The sequence below is a fragment of the Alosa pseudoharengus genome, unplaced genomic scaffold (genome assembly GCF_046254945.1).
Source record: "Alosa pseudoharengus isolate Yale_2024_CS ecotype anadromous, Long Island Sound unplaced genomic scaffold, YU_APseudo_1.1 YU_APseudo_1.1_scf_22, whole genome shotgun sequence".
Classification (NCBI taxonomy): Eukaryota; Metazoa; Chordata; class Actinopteri; order Clupeiformes; family Clupeidae; genus Alosa; species Alosa pseudoharengus.
This window is the reverse complement of record NW_027468680.1, coordinates 27,525,271-27,541,462: the sequence shown is the minus strand read 5'-3', so window position 1 is coordinate 27,541,462 and position 16,192 is coordinate 27,525,271. Positions and strand designations below refer to the sequence as shown.

General features: G+C 42.3%; 1 protein-coding gene across 1 annotated transcript in view; it reads right to left on the bottom strand.

The window, feature by feature from the left end:
- dph6 (diphthamine biosynthesis 6) overlaps nucleotides 1-16,192 on the bottom strand; it is a 95,869-nt gene that overhangs the window by 63,617 nt on the left and 16,060 nt on the right. The window contains exons 4-5 of the mRNA XM_076299549.1: nucleotides 15,837-15,910; nucleotides 14,292-14,410 (exon numbers count right to left, since the gene is read on the bottom strand). Coding sequence (XP_076155664.1) covers nucleotides 14,292-14,410; nucleotides 15,837-15,910 — 193 coding nt within the window. The remainder of the gene's footprint in view (nucleotides 1-14,291; nucleotides 14,411-15,836; nucleotides 15,911-16,192) is intronic.

The following is a 16,192-nucleotide window of genomic DNA, read 5'->3' as shown; positions in this document are numbered from 1 at the left end:
ATATAAATTATAACACCAGACTATCGATGTAAATGTCTGTGTTGATAGAATACTGTTAGAAATAAAATTACCCTTGCATTGCATTGCAATAGTTATACATTGTTCCCTGAAGTTGGTAGTAGGCATATAAGCAACGGCAGCGGCGGACTGATATTACCTAGGCTACTACTACAGTGGGCAGTGCTTCGACTTGGCCAGCTTCACTCGCGGTCCGCGCGTGGGATCACGCGGTGTCACGCGACTTTTATTTGTATTTTCCCAGTGAGACGCTGCAACAACCCAAACAACCGGTAGATGGCTCAAGTGAGTAGGGTGTCTCGTAAAAAGAAATGGAGCCTGGAAAACCCTACACAGACTTCACTACAGACTTTAGCAGTCTGGTTTAGAAATAATTTAATAGCCAGAAATATGCCTGCCCTGCCCTAATAAAGAAATATTTGGTTAACTGCGAGTGAATCCCGTTTGCAGCTGTAGAAGAAACGCAGGACAAATTAAACATTCTGGTTTTCTCCGAGTGCAACGATGATAGACATACATAATTTGGACAAAATATAGAGCATATTAACCTCCGTTGCTCAGCCAAATGCCTTCCTGTTACGTCCTGTTATCACTGAGTTACAGGCGATAAACAATTTTTGATGGTCACAAGTTTACTTCATTAGCGGTTTATTTTTTTGATTATTAAAGTGTTTCATTTAAAGGTTTGACTTCGTGCTTATTCAGAGCATTTAGTGCTCTTCCCAATCCCAGACGTTCACATTGCATGTTTGTTTGTAATGGATGCAACCGCGAGATACGCTTGTCATAGGCGCCGATACCGTGGGTGCTCCGTCTCTCGGGCACCCACTGAAAACATCGAGCACCCACGTGTGCCAGCTTACAGTCCCGGCTAAATTTATATTAATTTAAAATCAAACATCGCAGTTTATGTTAAATTCAGCATCTCTCATAATGTGATTGGATATGTTGCTGTCAATTCCCTATATTAACCACCAATGAGAACGTCTCTCGTATGAAAATTCCTGACACTTCCCATCTGAAGAATTAACGCAAGGCTTTGTCGGGTCTTCAGCCCCGAATGTTTAAAATGTATATAGCCCTGAATATCATTTTAAAAGTAATAAGTAAGTCTGACAAAGCTTATTGTTTTGTGACACAGCTAAACACTGGTACCTCATAGAACGTCTATAACATAGCCTAGGTGGTCGCAACTCACAAAAGTAAAGCAGATAGAAAGAACTCACGCAAATCTAGCCTACAACACGCAGACAGCTTCATGCGCAGGGGAGAGAGGTGCTTTATGATTTTTGGCTTCTGATGGTATCTTGCTAATTCACTGAACTGCATTAGGTGACACAAATGGTATTGCCTTTATTTTATAACTCCTTGTCTGAGCGACTACCAGGCCTATGGTTTTTAAAAGTCAGATGTTCCCTGACAAATACATTAGAAAATTAAGAATGTTTATTGACTTGAAAAATACACTATTTTTTGCAAAATCTATTTTAATCAACCCGACCGCAACTCGGACCGCGAATATTAATTAGGACAAAATTATACCCGACCCGCGATCCGACCCGCTTATTTACAAAATGTGTGCTTTTGGTTATAGCCTGCATGCAGTGTGACAGTAGGCCATTTCTGTAAAACAAACTAATTTATTTGCGAAACTTTATGCAGTAGAACTACACGCAGTAGGCATGCAGGACATAATGTTTGCGTAGGAGAGAGTCTGAGAATAAGAGCGCAGGCACGCACGCAACCACCAAGGATTAGAACACTATAGGATACGATTTGAAGGCCATGTACATACATCTTTCTTTCGAAAACAGAAATGGTGAGGCAAGGTATAGGCAAGACTGAGATACATTGCTGGTCAAAACGTTAGCGTAAGAACTGGTTTATAATGCTGAATGAAGCACAAAGCACATTTACTAAAGCACATCCACTGTTTAAAGTCACAAACACAACGAACTAAGGTAACTTTTATGCATGCGCGAACCTATACATACCGGTAGATTTATTCCTGCAGGCTGCCCGTTTTGGCTGACATACTTAAATGGCTTCGCAAGAAGTAGGCCTACATAGACCATAACTTGTACTACTGTCATCTTTAAGAACCTTTCCCAATATTTCCCATAGCCTATATCGCTTTTCCTGAAGGGGTGTCTTTATTATTTTAACTCGCGTCTTCAGCTTCTTTACTGTTGACTTTACTGTATTGATGCTTTACTGTATTGATCTAATTTCGGGCAGACCGCGCAACACTGTGCGCTATGTAGATCGTTTCTCATTTCTCAAAATTTAGGTCTACTAGGCCCACAATAACGTCATCACCAAATACATCTTTTATTTTTAGTTGATCAACCACAAAGAGCATAGGCCTACTGTGCACAGTGCACTGACGACTGTAGCAGCCCAACCAGTTGTTGTAGATGAGAGGCAACCCCTTGTTTCAGATAGCCTGGACAACATGTTACCTGGGTGTTGCCTACGTTATTAATTAATGGTAGCCTACAATAGTTAATTGATTCGCCTAACATATTAGTTGGCTCAAAGAGTAGGGAATCAGGATGGAGAGAGTCACGCGTGTGTTGCTTTTGCGGGATCGAATCCAGTTTAATGCTAGTTTTCAAAACATATATTTTTTTTACATGTCTTTTGTCCGAGTGGCTGTAATGTAGCCGAGCGCTCATGGCGTATGAAAAGCGACTTCAAACCGCCTAAAACAACTTGTTTGTGAATGTCTGACAACTGCTGCAGCGCATGCACGCACAAGGAAACCAGTAGGTGGAGAAACCAGAATGCACACAACACCGGAACGATTTTAAGGCTATTTCGCATACTCAATGGTGCTATTTCACACGCATTATAGCGACCCCTACTCACCGGGGTTAGGTGGAAGGTGTTAATAGGCGATTGGCGTAGCCTACAGTGGACTAAGGCTGTCAAAATTGCTCAAAAATGACGTTCGAATATCCCCTCTAAAATAAACACATGTATTCGAATATATTGGAATATCTAGGCTATATTATTTGCGCATTATGTCAGTGACGCGCATCATGTCATCTGTTTTTAACTTTTTGTATGGTTATTGCTTGACAGGGGGGGATCCCAAGCAGCTTTCAGCCATAAGGCATTTCCTAATTCACCCGACACTGATATTCAAAATGTTGAAACTATTTCGGCATAGCATAAGCAGTTTAATTAAATGTAATGTTAGTTGTAAACAAACGGGCTATTTGGTGAGCCTTGGCCTCACAGATAGGCCTATTAACTGACCGCCAGATTCACGTTGGCTGGGGGGCAGGGGGGGCACAAGGGTCTATGATATGTTAATTCGGCCCTGCCCCCAACGAACGCAACTTTCCACCTCTGAGACAGCTTAAAAGAAGTCTAGAGGACTCCTAACTCACTGACCTACTTACTGTAGGCTGCGCAAACCACAGGCCTTTTTTTGGGCAAGCCTGCATTCGAGGCAGGCCTTCTGTTTTTATATAATTTTATATAAATCCTGCGCTAACAGTAATCCTCCTACCCCCGCTACCACAGCTGTGGATAGTGTGGCATGCTCACGCTTTATGTTTCCTTCTTGCAAACTAGGCCTATAGCCCAACCATTTACAGTACGTCTTCAAAAAATAACAACTGGCCAGATATGCCTTCATATCTTTGGGCTTCATTCAGCATTTTGTTCTTCCACTGGAAATGACTCTTCTAAATTTGGCACTTCACTGTATACAGTACATTCTATAGAGCTTCATTTCTATCATTTCACGCGGGCTCGGGCTGGGCTCGGGCTTGCACGGTAGGCTAAATGAGCGGTCAGGTGATGCGTTTCGGTTAGCTGCGAGAAAGATGCAGAAATGGATGCTTAGGTGAAACAGAGGCTGGCCTCTTGTGACAGGCGTTTTAGTTGCACCGGCAAAGAAAACAAAGTCTGAGGTGTGGAAAAGTTTTGATCATGTGCATAATGAGAATAATGAGCCAGTGGTTATGTAAAATCCAAAGGATGCAACATTCTGTAGAACGGCAGGGAATTCGTCGCTGATAAGGCATGTTGATCAAAGCTGTCAGTGCCCATCAGGATCACATCGTTTGTTAGGCTACAGCAACAAAATCAAACCCTGCAAAGGTGAAACAAATGATTACGGAGAAGAAGTGTGTCAGCTTTCGCTGTAAAGACATTAGGCCTTTTAATAACGTAAATGGCGAGGGGTTTGAAAAGCTGGAGCAAGAACTATTTAATGTCGGGGCTGCGTATGGGAGGGTTCCCGCAAACTTCAGAATGCTGAGAGGACTTGCTATTTTGTTTCTTTGTTCCAACTTCCAAGTGGCCTAGGCTACGTTAGTCATGAATAAATGATGTCAAATGTTACTCATTCTTGACAAAAGGCAAAAGAGCTGCGTGCGTGCGGACATTTGAATAATGTCGGGCTGTAAACGGGTTCGGGCTTTTAAAAAGCTGTCAGTCTCGGGCTCGGTCAGGGCTCGGGCTGATTTCTGTGGGGGTCGGGTCTTGTCGGGCCTAAATTTAAAGGCCGATTATAGCTCTACTTCACTGAGCAACAGTGGGTGGAGACCTTTAGATTCACAAGTCAGGGTTTGAAGAATTATGACGAATGATAGACCTGGCTGTTGCCCCGAGTAGGCTACTCGTTGTCGGATGCCTATCCCAACAAACAAGCCATCGCATCTATCTATCCATAAATTGCAGGAATGTCTGTCTGTCTGTCTGCGTGTCGTTGGTCCGTTCGATTTCAAACTTGGCAGGTGTCTTGCTACTGGCATGAGTAGTGTCTTGTTACTGGCATGAGTAAGTGCAGTGCATAGTTTGACATTGTTTGGATAAGAAAAGCTAAATATATCGTTATATATCGGTAAAAGAAACACACGTTGGCTTTCTCCGCTCTACCATAGCCACCCTCTCACACAGAACTGCGCACAGGACCAGAGAGAGGATAAGCGGAGATTTGGCAGCACCAAATCACGGTTAAAATGCAAGATATTTGATTATCATCTCTGATCTCAACAATAAAGACTTCCTGTATGTTTACTTGCATAAAATGATTACGCGGATTTTGCAACAACAGGCCAACAAACACGAGTATGTAGTTCTATTCAAAATTACATGAAAAGTATGTGCAATAAACTGATGCTTTGAATAGCCCAGGCTACATTGGACGTGAGACTTTGAAAAAACAAACTACATTTCCGACTGCAAGGTCCCAAATTGAAACAAGCCATGGGCTAATGGTCCCGAATTTAACGTTTCAGAAGACGTGCCACACAGCTAGACAACAAGTGGCAGACAGAGAAACGTCACTTATGCTACCAAACACTGCTTTTGAGTCACATCGTTGCAAATGTCAAACGATCACAAAATGGCTTGTCTTCACTATCAGGAAAGTTATGCAATAAGCTAGGCCTATAGCCTTAACTCAAAACATTTGTTATTCCATTCCGATCTGTAGAAATCACATGCAGTCATGCCTAAATTCTTCTTAGGCTACTGCACATTAATTATAGGCTAATATATTATGATATTCAGTATACATTATTGAATGCTTAGCTGGAATGATGTTTTTCCCTATCATCCTATTGTTAAAGCAGGCATACCTGCGGGCATGTATCGGGCTACAGGTTTTATACAGGAATGGCATGTTTTAACGGGCACTGCACTAGTTGTATAAACTTGCGATGTGTGCCAATCGAGTTGTTGGCGAAAACTTTAGCGTCAGCAAAACAGCTGTGCACCGATGCGTGTATTCAGTTTTATTCTACGGAAACAAGCAAGAGAACACACCAAGTTGCCTAATGTTATAGGAAAGCGCCAGAGATTGCTGAGATTCTCTGAAGGTTACGTCACACGATGCGAATAAACCGTTTCCATCAACTTTATTCGCATTATACCTTATGCGCATCGAGAGTTAATCCACCCCCCTCTAGCGAATCAAATATAGATGCGCATTAGGATTTTTGATGCGCATTTCACGTGTTTCCAACCGGGATCTCTTATTCGAATAGATTAAATGCGCATTAGGAAGTTGGATGGAAACACGCTAATAGTTGTCTAAGCCTCTATAGCGTAGCCTGTTAAAAACGTCGCAGAAGCCTACCCAAGGCTACAGATTATTCATTCTGAACAGTTATTTCTCTACTGGCTCAATTATCACACCACTGTTTTGATTTGCGTAGTTGCGTTAACCCAACACTGACAATAATGTAGACAGCAAATTTCGATTTCGATTTTCGTTACCACTGTGTAGTCAAGCCTTAAGACATACCCAAGTAGCCTAAATCGAGGTAATGTTTAATTATGCATGATTTATTTTGTTATTGAATTCGTAGGCTGGGATTACTCTCGGCAAGTCTCCTGCTTTTTCAGAAGGGGGGTGGCAGGCAGAGCGATGTACAGTGGCAGAGCGACGCACAGTGGCTGAAAGTGGTACTAAAGCTTCATGCAGCTTCACGGCCTCGTAATGCGCGAATGAAGTGGTCATTTGAAAGCGATGCCCACTGTAGGTGTCCCGATTGGAGTGCGCTTCTCTGTTTACTTTTCGGCGCAGTACTACTAACCAGAGCAAGTAAAATTCTGCCGCTGCTTAAAAACTAGTCCCTCAAAATGTAATGCGATCGATCATTTAAAATGCAAGGATAGAATAATGTTAGAAATAAAACTATCAACACAGACATTTACATCGATAATCTGGCGTTATAATTTATTTGCCTCGGGTGTACTGTGGAGTGGGTAAGACTGTTTTTAGTGGCAGGCTAACACACACGGATGACTTGCGCTAGCCTAGCACCTGCGAACTCTGCGAACTAGAAGGACTGGATGAAATATGTTTAAAACGGTCTCCACTGATAAATATCACACTTGCTAACTTGGAAATGAAGGTCCTATGTCCAAAATCCTGAACCACACCTTTAAATTCCTTTGTATGGTCTTCACAACTGACCATTTATTCTACCTCAGCTTGCTATGCATTGTCATTATTGAAGTTGAGTATGTTTGTGTGTAGGGTTTGTAGGTTTTTTAAGATTTCTTTCACTTAGTCCCCACAACTAATGCTTTATCCTTTCTTAACTTGCTTCTAATTATCATATTGAAGTCAGGTTTGTGTGTAGGGCCTTCATGGTTTCTTGCACCCGGTGCCTATAACTCATGTTAAATAAAATAATGAAAGATGGCAATTTAAGTGCAAGGTGAAAGTGTTTAGAAGGTTGTTATGACTGACGGTCTATTTATAAGGTACACGTTAACACTTTGTGCCCATGTCTTTCTCTTCTTGTCAAGGGTGAGGCTGCCACTTGCAGCTTGGAAAATGTGCCTTCTACCAGTGACCTCCCAACATCTGCCACTCAGGTAACATAATCAGTCTTTGCCTGTTGTGGAAATAGTATTGTGAAGCAGAATTTGACGGTCATTAGGTAGGCTAGGGCCACAGTAATAGCGCTGGTGCTTACACCTCATGTGAAACTAGTTTGTCCAGCTATCGTTCTGCTCACTGTAACATAACTCCTGGAGCTGTATGTAAACTATTGCTAACTAGCTAGTTAGCCACTAATTTGAATTACATGCAACTTTTACTGCATCATACTAGGAGAGAGAAAATGCCAGGCAGAAAGTAACCATTCTTGTCATCTCATAAGAGAGGCTGCTTGTATGTCTGTTAGCACTACTTTGCTAGCCTAAGTAACATTAGCAATGGGTACAGTTTATAGCATACATGCACTGTTTTAAAAAAAGATACAAATCTAAGTGCAAGGTGAAGGTGTTTAGAAGGTTGTTATGACTGACGGTCTATTCATAGGGTACATGTTAACACTTTGTGCACATGTATTTCTCTTCTTATCAAGGGTGAGGATGCCACTTGCAGCCTGGAAAATGTGCCTTCTAGCAGTGACCTCCCAACATGTGCCACTCAGGTAACATAATCATGATGTGTCTGTTAGCACTACGTAGCCAGCCTAAGTAACGTAACCTTTGGGTACAGTTTATAGCATACAATTTCTTCCCCTTTGTCTTACAATATATGTAGTCTTTGCTTTCACTTGATTCCAACAACTGATATATCCTATTGAAGCTGAGAGTAGGCCAGGGCTTTTTGAATTCTATCAATTGGTCCCCACAACTGATGTTTTATCCTACCTCACTTTGATTTTAACTGTTTTATTGAAGTGAAGTGTGTGTAGGACCGCTTGAGATGCCTTTAGTTGGTCCCCACAACTTTGTGTGTGTAGGACTTTTTCAATTGGTCCCCACAACTCATGTTTTATCCTACCTCACTTTGATTTTAACTGTTTTATTGAAGTGAAGTGTGTGTAGGACCGCTTGAGATGCCTTTAGTTGGTCCCCACAACTTTGTGTGTGTAGGACTTTTTCAATTGGTCCCCACAACTCATGTTTTATCCTACCTGAATTTGATTCTATCTGTTTTATTGAAGTGAAGTGTGTGTAGGACCGCTTGAGATGCCTTTAGTTGGCTAAGATATGCCTGCTTGACAACGGGAGACATGGAACTAACGACTGGCCTTTGGCCATAGCAACCATCCATTTAGAACTAGTAACGGCAGTTTGTGCTTTGTGGCGGAAAGAAGTAGTTCTACAAACCATAGTTTTAGAGATTAAAACTTTTCCATTATAACAGTAAATGAACACAATGCAAGTGGCAACAGTGGAATAAGCAGGATAATGGACTTCGCCCTTTTTGACGCTTCGCGTCGGGCTGTTTATCATCTAGAATGTGTATTAACTTTGTATAGTTAAACAGCATGTCGTCCATTATCCCTTACATATACAACCCAGGGTTCCCGCGGATCCTTAAAAAGTCTTAAAAAGTCTTAAATACAACTTTCGGTTTTTAAGGCCTAAAAAAGTCTTAAATTGTCTGGGATGTCTTGAATTTTCGAAAGGGAGGTATTAAATTTGCGTATGGGAGTGAAATAGAGCGAGTGAAATGTCTCCATCAGGTTTCGTGTATTTAAAAGGCAATTGTATAAGTGACTATGAGGCTACGGGAGGAAGTGTAGGGGTTGCAGAGTGAAGATGTTTTTCACGGGTGTGGTTAAAGGTGTGCAAACGGTATTAATGCAGTAGGCTATGAACAAATATGCCTGACGTTTTCGTGCAGAGGCCTGAGGGATACGCAGGTAGCCTACATGAGCAGGAGAAAGAGTTGGTAAGCCAGTTAGCGATAGGTAGGCCATACGTTCGTATTTAGGCTGGACATATGGATTTTAAAAGCCCTGTCTGGCATCCGGCGCAGCCTCAAACCGGACGCTCATTTGTCCTCCTTTTTGGAGTTGCGCTGGGCATCTAGAATCTTTGCTCGGACGCAGCAACGTTTCACAAACTATGGACGCGAAGACTGCTGGTCAAATTATGCGCAGTGCTTCTGTCACTCGTCTGATAATTTGCTGCGCAATTTATGAAGGAACCACGGACTGACATAAAAAGAAGACAAACGTTTTCGCAGACCATTAACAATTAATCTAGCGATTATTTTTTTCGATGCATCGATTAATCTAACGATTCATTTTTTCAGTCTGATTCGATTATCGATTATCTCCCCATTAATTCATTATAATAGCAACTTATACATGTTTATTTACATATCTGAATGAAAAAACATGAATTTTTTAACATTGCAATATTTGTTTATTGCTCTTAAGATTCCAAAATAAGACTACGCCTATAAAAGTGCAAAGTAATGCATTCTTAGTCAGAGGTAGCATTAAATAAAGTTCAGTAGTGTATGTCTAATTGAGTGCCTGTCATTTGAAGACGTTTGTGTGGGAATCCTTGCAATTAACATTAACACAGTTAAAAGGCTGCTGATGTGTGGATGCAATTCATAACGTAGTCAGTTCAAATAACGGTTTGTAGGACCTACTTCTCCTTTGGACAAGCACTTTTGAGTCTTGGAAAACACTTTTCCTTTTACATCGGGATTTTGCAAACATTCCGAGTCAATAAAATGAGCCCTGCATGAGTAACGAATACAAGCAGCTGCAAGTAAGCATGCTAAACTTGACATCCAAACAGTATTCTAACGTTAGCTTTGAGATACTGCTTGATTGCATACTGTAACTTAACTTAGTTTAGTCTCCTCAATGTACTATGTTGTGATAAGACCTTAGCAGAGTTTAGAGTTTACTTTAACTTTTAATGCAGTAGTTTTGAACAAATTTGCGCAGCATGGTCACGATGCTAAGCGGATTTATTGGCAATTTAGCCCACTGTTCTATGCAGTGCTTCTATGTGGCAACAACAATCCTTCAACAATCGTGAATATTTTGTTAAATGGTCATGCAGAGAAGCAGCGGGCTCATTACGAGAGAGAGCGGGCGGGGCGAGGAAAGGCTGTGTGAGTAAAAAGTGCAGCTCAATGAAATGAACTTATCTAATCTTTAAAATAGTAGGCCTACAACATAGAACAATGTGTTCTATCAATGTGTGGTGGCCGGTTTTGATTTTGTGGTGCCCAGCCACAGATTAGTCAACGTATGGAAAACACTGAAGATGTAAAATTAAAAATATTTAGCAGCACACGTTATGCTTGACGAATCGACACTCATATTTTGCGTCAACATATTTTTTGCGTCGATGTCATCGATTACGTCGACGCGTTGCCCTATCCTTCTATGATCGCATCAAAATCGCTATTTTTAATACGCTAAGAAGGCTTGACACAACATGAAACCTTGTTTGAAGTATCACCAGGGTCTCTACACGTGAACTAGAGCAAACTTGATTGTTTGTGTACAAAGAGTTTAATGAAAAGAAAGCTCGCTGCCATTTTGCCAAAACCTCTACTTCAAACATCATCGGAAGTAATGTGACCCTACCATGCTTAGAGAACCTTTAATATGACTTTTTGGAATCAAGTTTTGTTTATCTCTCTCTTTCTCTCTCTCTCTCGACAGCTCACTTTGTTCCAAAGAGGAAATGGGAAACGAAGGAAGTGGAAGCAATAGAAAAGCACTTGAGTGTTTTTCTTAAATCTTTACGTGTCCCAGGGAAACTAGACTGTGTTAGATGCTTAGAAGCAGAGCCCACAGCTTTAAAAAACAGAAACTGGCAGGCTATCAAATTTTTTGTGTAGAAACGAATTGTTTCCCTCAAAAGAAAACTGTAATTCCTGAATTACCTGTAATTAGTTTGGAGTGAATAATAGTAGAGAGAAAATGTAATGCAGAGAGAAGCCATTCTAGGCATCTCATGAGAGCCTGCTTGTGCGTCTGTTAGCACTATGTAGCTAGCCCAAGTAACATTAGCTATGGGTACAGTTTATAACATATAATTTATTCCCTTTTGTCTTACAATACAGTACCCTCTAGAATTATTTGCACCTCTGCTAAAGTTGACTAAAAAGGGGAATATAAAATCATCTTTTGGACATTTATCTTAATGCCATAAGTTAAAAAAATTCAGAAATATCCAACCTTTAAGGACACCAATGTTCTTTGTGAATGAATAATGTATCAAATAAATAAATGTTCTTCCTTAAAATACAGGGGTCATAAGTATTGGCACCCCAATGTTAAATTCCAATAGAGGCAGGCAGATTTTTTTTTTGAAAGGCCAGTTATTTCATGGGTCCAGGATACTATGCATCCTGATAAAGTTCCCTTGGCCTTTGGAATTAAAATAGCCCCACATCACATACCCTTCACCATACCTAGAGATTGGCATGGTTTTATTTCAGTTAGCCTATTAGCTGGTTTAATTTGCATTGAGCTCAATGAGCATCAAACCAGCTAACAGGCTAACTGAATAACACCATGCCAATCTCTAGATATGGTGAAGGGTATGTGATGTGGGGCTATTTTAACTCCAAAGGCCAAGGGGACTTTATCAGGATGCATAGTATCCCGGATCCATGAAATACAGTGCCTAGAAAAAGTATTCAGCCCCATGCTTAAGTTGACTAAAAAGAGGAATAAAAAAATCATCTTTTGGAAATGGATCTTAATGCCTTAATTACAAAAATGAGGTAAAATCCAACCTTTAAGGACACCAATTTTCTTTGTAAATGAATAATGTATCGTAAATAAATAAATGTTCTTCATTAAAATACAGGGTGCATAAGTATTCATACCCTTAAACCTATATTGAATTCCCATAGAGGCAGGCAGATTTTTATTTTTAAAGGCGTTATTTAATGGATCCAGGATACTATGCATCCTGATAAAGTTCCCTTGGCCTATGGATTTAAAATAGTCCCACATCACATACCCTTCACCATACCTAGAGATTGGCATGGTGTGTTTCAGTTAGCCTATTAGCTGGTTTGATGCTCAAATCAAACCAGCTAATAGGCTAACTAAAATACACATCATGCCAATCTCTAGATATGGTGAACGGTAATAATAAATAATACTGTTTAGGGTATGAAGTATAGTAAATCTTAATGAATAACACATACAAGAAGTATGAAGCACATGTGGCCACACAAGAATGATGATGGTGGAGGTCTGCAATGGGTGTCTATGATCTGTCTACTTCTCACCTCTCTTACAGTAGGAGGTAAGTTGAGGCTTGTCACACATATATGTATATGGTGCATCATATATATATATATATATATATGGAAAGAGATAAATACCTGTGTGTGTGTGTGTGTTTGTATCGTCAAGTGGGAACTCCATCCTGAACTATTTGTATCATCGTAGGGATGAAATCCAGGTCTCTCATGTTTTCAATGGATACAGGCCCCAGTTCACATTTGCTTAGCATTTGATTCAAAGTTTTAGTTTGTCCCAAGTCATGACATTTTGTGTGTTTGCCAGGATTGCAATGAGGAGAACAACTAGTGGATTTACGTCCACTCTCCCTCCCCCACAACCATGCACATAAATGCACTACACACCTACACAACTTTTGAAATCGGATGATAATGAGGATCATTACGCTGCATTCTCAAGTTCGTAGTAAATGAAAGGCAGAAGTAAAAGTTAACTTGTGAAAATGTGTGCCCATGTTATGTATTTTGTGTAGAACTATGCAAGATTTTCACCTTAATATAAAATTTATGAAGTCAATTTGATGGAAAATGAACTTGTAATAGGGGAATCGTTCACCTAGCATAGCCATAGAGCACAGCCATAGCGAGTTGCTAATGAGAGAACCAGCCATGCAACAGCGCCCCGAAGACACAGCATTTTTATTGTGTACAGGGGGAACATGCCACGAAAAGTAGGCTATTTACAATGGCAGAGTAAAATATAAATATCGCCACTTTAGGGGCAGCTCTAGAGTTGGCAAACACATCTGAACCTGCATACGATGAGAATGAGAAAAAAAACACAAAAGGAACATTTCAAGCACATTATTGTACGTGTGGCTGCACAAGCACAGTGATCGTGAGGGTCTGCAGTGGGTGTCCATGATCTGTCCTATTTTTCTAGGCTTTCTAGGCTTTGGGGCAGCCGTGGCCCACTGGTTAGCACTCTGGACTTGTAACCGGAGGGTTGCCGGTTCGAGCCCCGACCAGTGGGCCGCGGCTGAAGTGCCCTTGAGCAAGGCACCTAACCCCTCACTGCTCCCCGAGCGCCGCCATTGTAGCAGGCAGCTCACTGCGCCAGGATTAGTGTGTGCTTCACCTCACTGTGTGTTCACTGTGTGCTGTTTGTGTTTCACTAATTCACTGATTGGGTTAAATGCAGAGACCAAATTTCCCTCACGGGATCAAAAAAGTATATATACTTATCAATAGATTTGCTTCAAATTTCAGATTTGTCCCCACCTCTCCCAAAATCTTGACTGTGTGTGTGTGTGTATCCTTATGCTAATGAGATTGGTCCCCATCATGTATGAGGTCCCCGTGTGTGTTGTTTTTTATCATAGTAGGCGTGTTTATGTAAATGAGGTCCCCACTCATCACAATATCTTGGCTTATTTTGCTGGTCCCCAAATGTGGCTGTAAATTCAGGTCAGGAAACTTTTTGCGAGTGTATCACTAATTTGAGGTGACCAGTCAGTTTGATAATTTTAAACAAACAAGCCTGATTTTTTTCAGACCTGTAGCACCTCTGGAAACAGTGGTTCCCATATAGCACCTTTTTTGACAGGTGGCCCCACTAAGTAATAAATACCAGTATGTGTGTGTGCGTGTGTGTGTGTTTGTGTGTGTATGTGTATGTGAGACTGTGTGTGTGTGTGTGTGTGTGTGTGTGTGTGTGACTGGTGAACTGCCAATACTGTAGTGTGAGGGGTGGGGGGGGGGGGGGGGGGGGGTGTTGTGGTGGCAGGGGTGACTGCTCTGCCACAGCCCGCTCACCCACCGACGGCGGCCACTTTGATGAGGAGGGCGTGGATGCCACGCGATATCATCTCGGAGAGCAGCGACTCCTGGTCCCGGCGCCACAGGTAGGCCAGCGGCTGGAGCTGGAGCCGAGCGCACCTGAGACAGGAAAACAAGAGCGAGAGAGAAAGAAAAACAAAGGGCCAGAGACAGAATGATGGAAAGAGAAACACAAACACCATGATAAGAGGAGAGAGGGAAATCAAGAGAGGGAGAGAGGGAGGAGAGAAAAAAGGGAGGGAGAAAGAGAGAGCATGAGAATGTGAGACAAGGAGAGGGAGACAGAGATAAAGAGCTCACATCACGCCGCCGCCGCCAGCTCAACAACTTCAAAGACAATTGGCACTTTCGCTCTCCGGGCAGCGTGCCACGGCCCGGCTCGTATGGCACAGACACTCAGACCGGCTCAAAGGCTCCCAGCTTCACCCACCGAGCAGGGTGGAAATTAAAAGTGTAATTATGAAATCACAGCTAAATCCCCTTCTCTGCCACCAACTCCACCACCTACCATCTACCACCCCCCATTGCCTCCACCATCTCGTCATCCAGTCCTGTCATGGAGAGAGACAGCACAGGTAACCTGAGCCCCAACCAGACGCCTCAAGGTGTGAGGGGCCCCCACCGAGACAATGGGTGGCTGACGGGAGGTATTTGTTGACAGGCAAGGAGTCGTGCGGCGCTGTCGGGGTCGGGGTGGTGGTGTTGGAATGTGCTGGAAGATGAGGCCGAGGCCCCTGACTTGATGGCCCGACAACGCAGGCCGGAGGGCGGCTGTCACAGGGAAGAAACTTCTCACCATCGCTAAGACTAAGGCTTTTCGGGTCGATCCGGCCACCACTGGCACGCCGCAGATTCCCAGCATGCCGAGGGGCTTTCACTGGCGCTCCAGTGCCTGAGTGGCTTGGTACCAATGTGCCATCACAAGCCACTTACGCTACAAGGGTATCAAGTGCATGAGCTTTTGGGCTAGGTGATATGGGTGACTTTGAGGTAGAGCATCAGATGATACAGTACAATACATCCAGCGGCAATGAAAGGTGACCAACCATTCTTTTTATCATCAAAGTATTGTCAAGACGCTGGGGACTCCTTTAGGGACTTGCGGTGGCAATACGGTCAAAACATCGAACAGCTTTGAATAAGTGGTAGAAAATCCAATATGGTGGGTATAAACAAAGGTAGTGGTCTGAAGCCAATTTTTAACAATGAGGTTCTGCCAGTACAAAACATTCTGGAATACTGACAGGGAATATGCTGGTACCTGCTAAAATTTCAGCGAAGATTAAGTTGTTTTTTTTTCTCTTCCCAGGCCATTTAAGATGTTAAACAACACTACACAAGGAGTTCACGGTCATCTATACATAACACATACAACAAGAGTGCTCCAGCAGCTTTTGGCTTGCATCCCGAAATTAAAGTGCAATTCAATGCCTGGACAGTGGAAACTGACGTGCGCCAATAGAGGTATCGGTTGAGCACCGAGTGTGTGTGTTTGCGCTGTGAGAGACAGTTGAGATCTACTTACACATTTTCCACTCGAACCCGCTGGTAGTCAGACAGAATGGCCCCGACAGACACCGCTTCCACGCTCTCCTTTTCCTGTGAGGGGAAGGGAGTGGAAAGGAGACTCAGTAAGGGCCAGGCTCAGTTTCAGAGTGTCTCTATTCTCTGGGAGGCAACTGGACACAGCTCTAACGATAGCGTTAAGTGCCCCCCCACTTCTACTTAATAAAAGTTTAGCAAGTTTTGTTCTCTAAACACCAGGTGTGGCCGTAAACACGTACATGTATGCTGGTGCACACATATACACACATACACACACACACACACACACACACACACACACACAGTCTCTCAAACACATGTAAACAAACACTCACA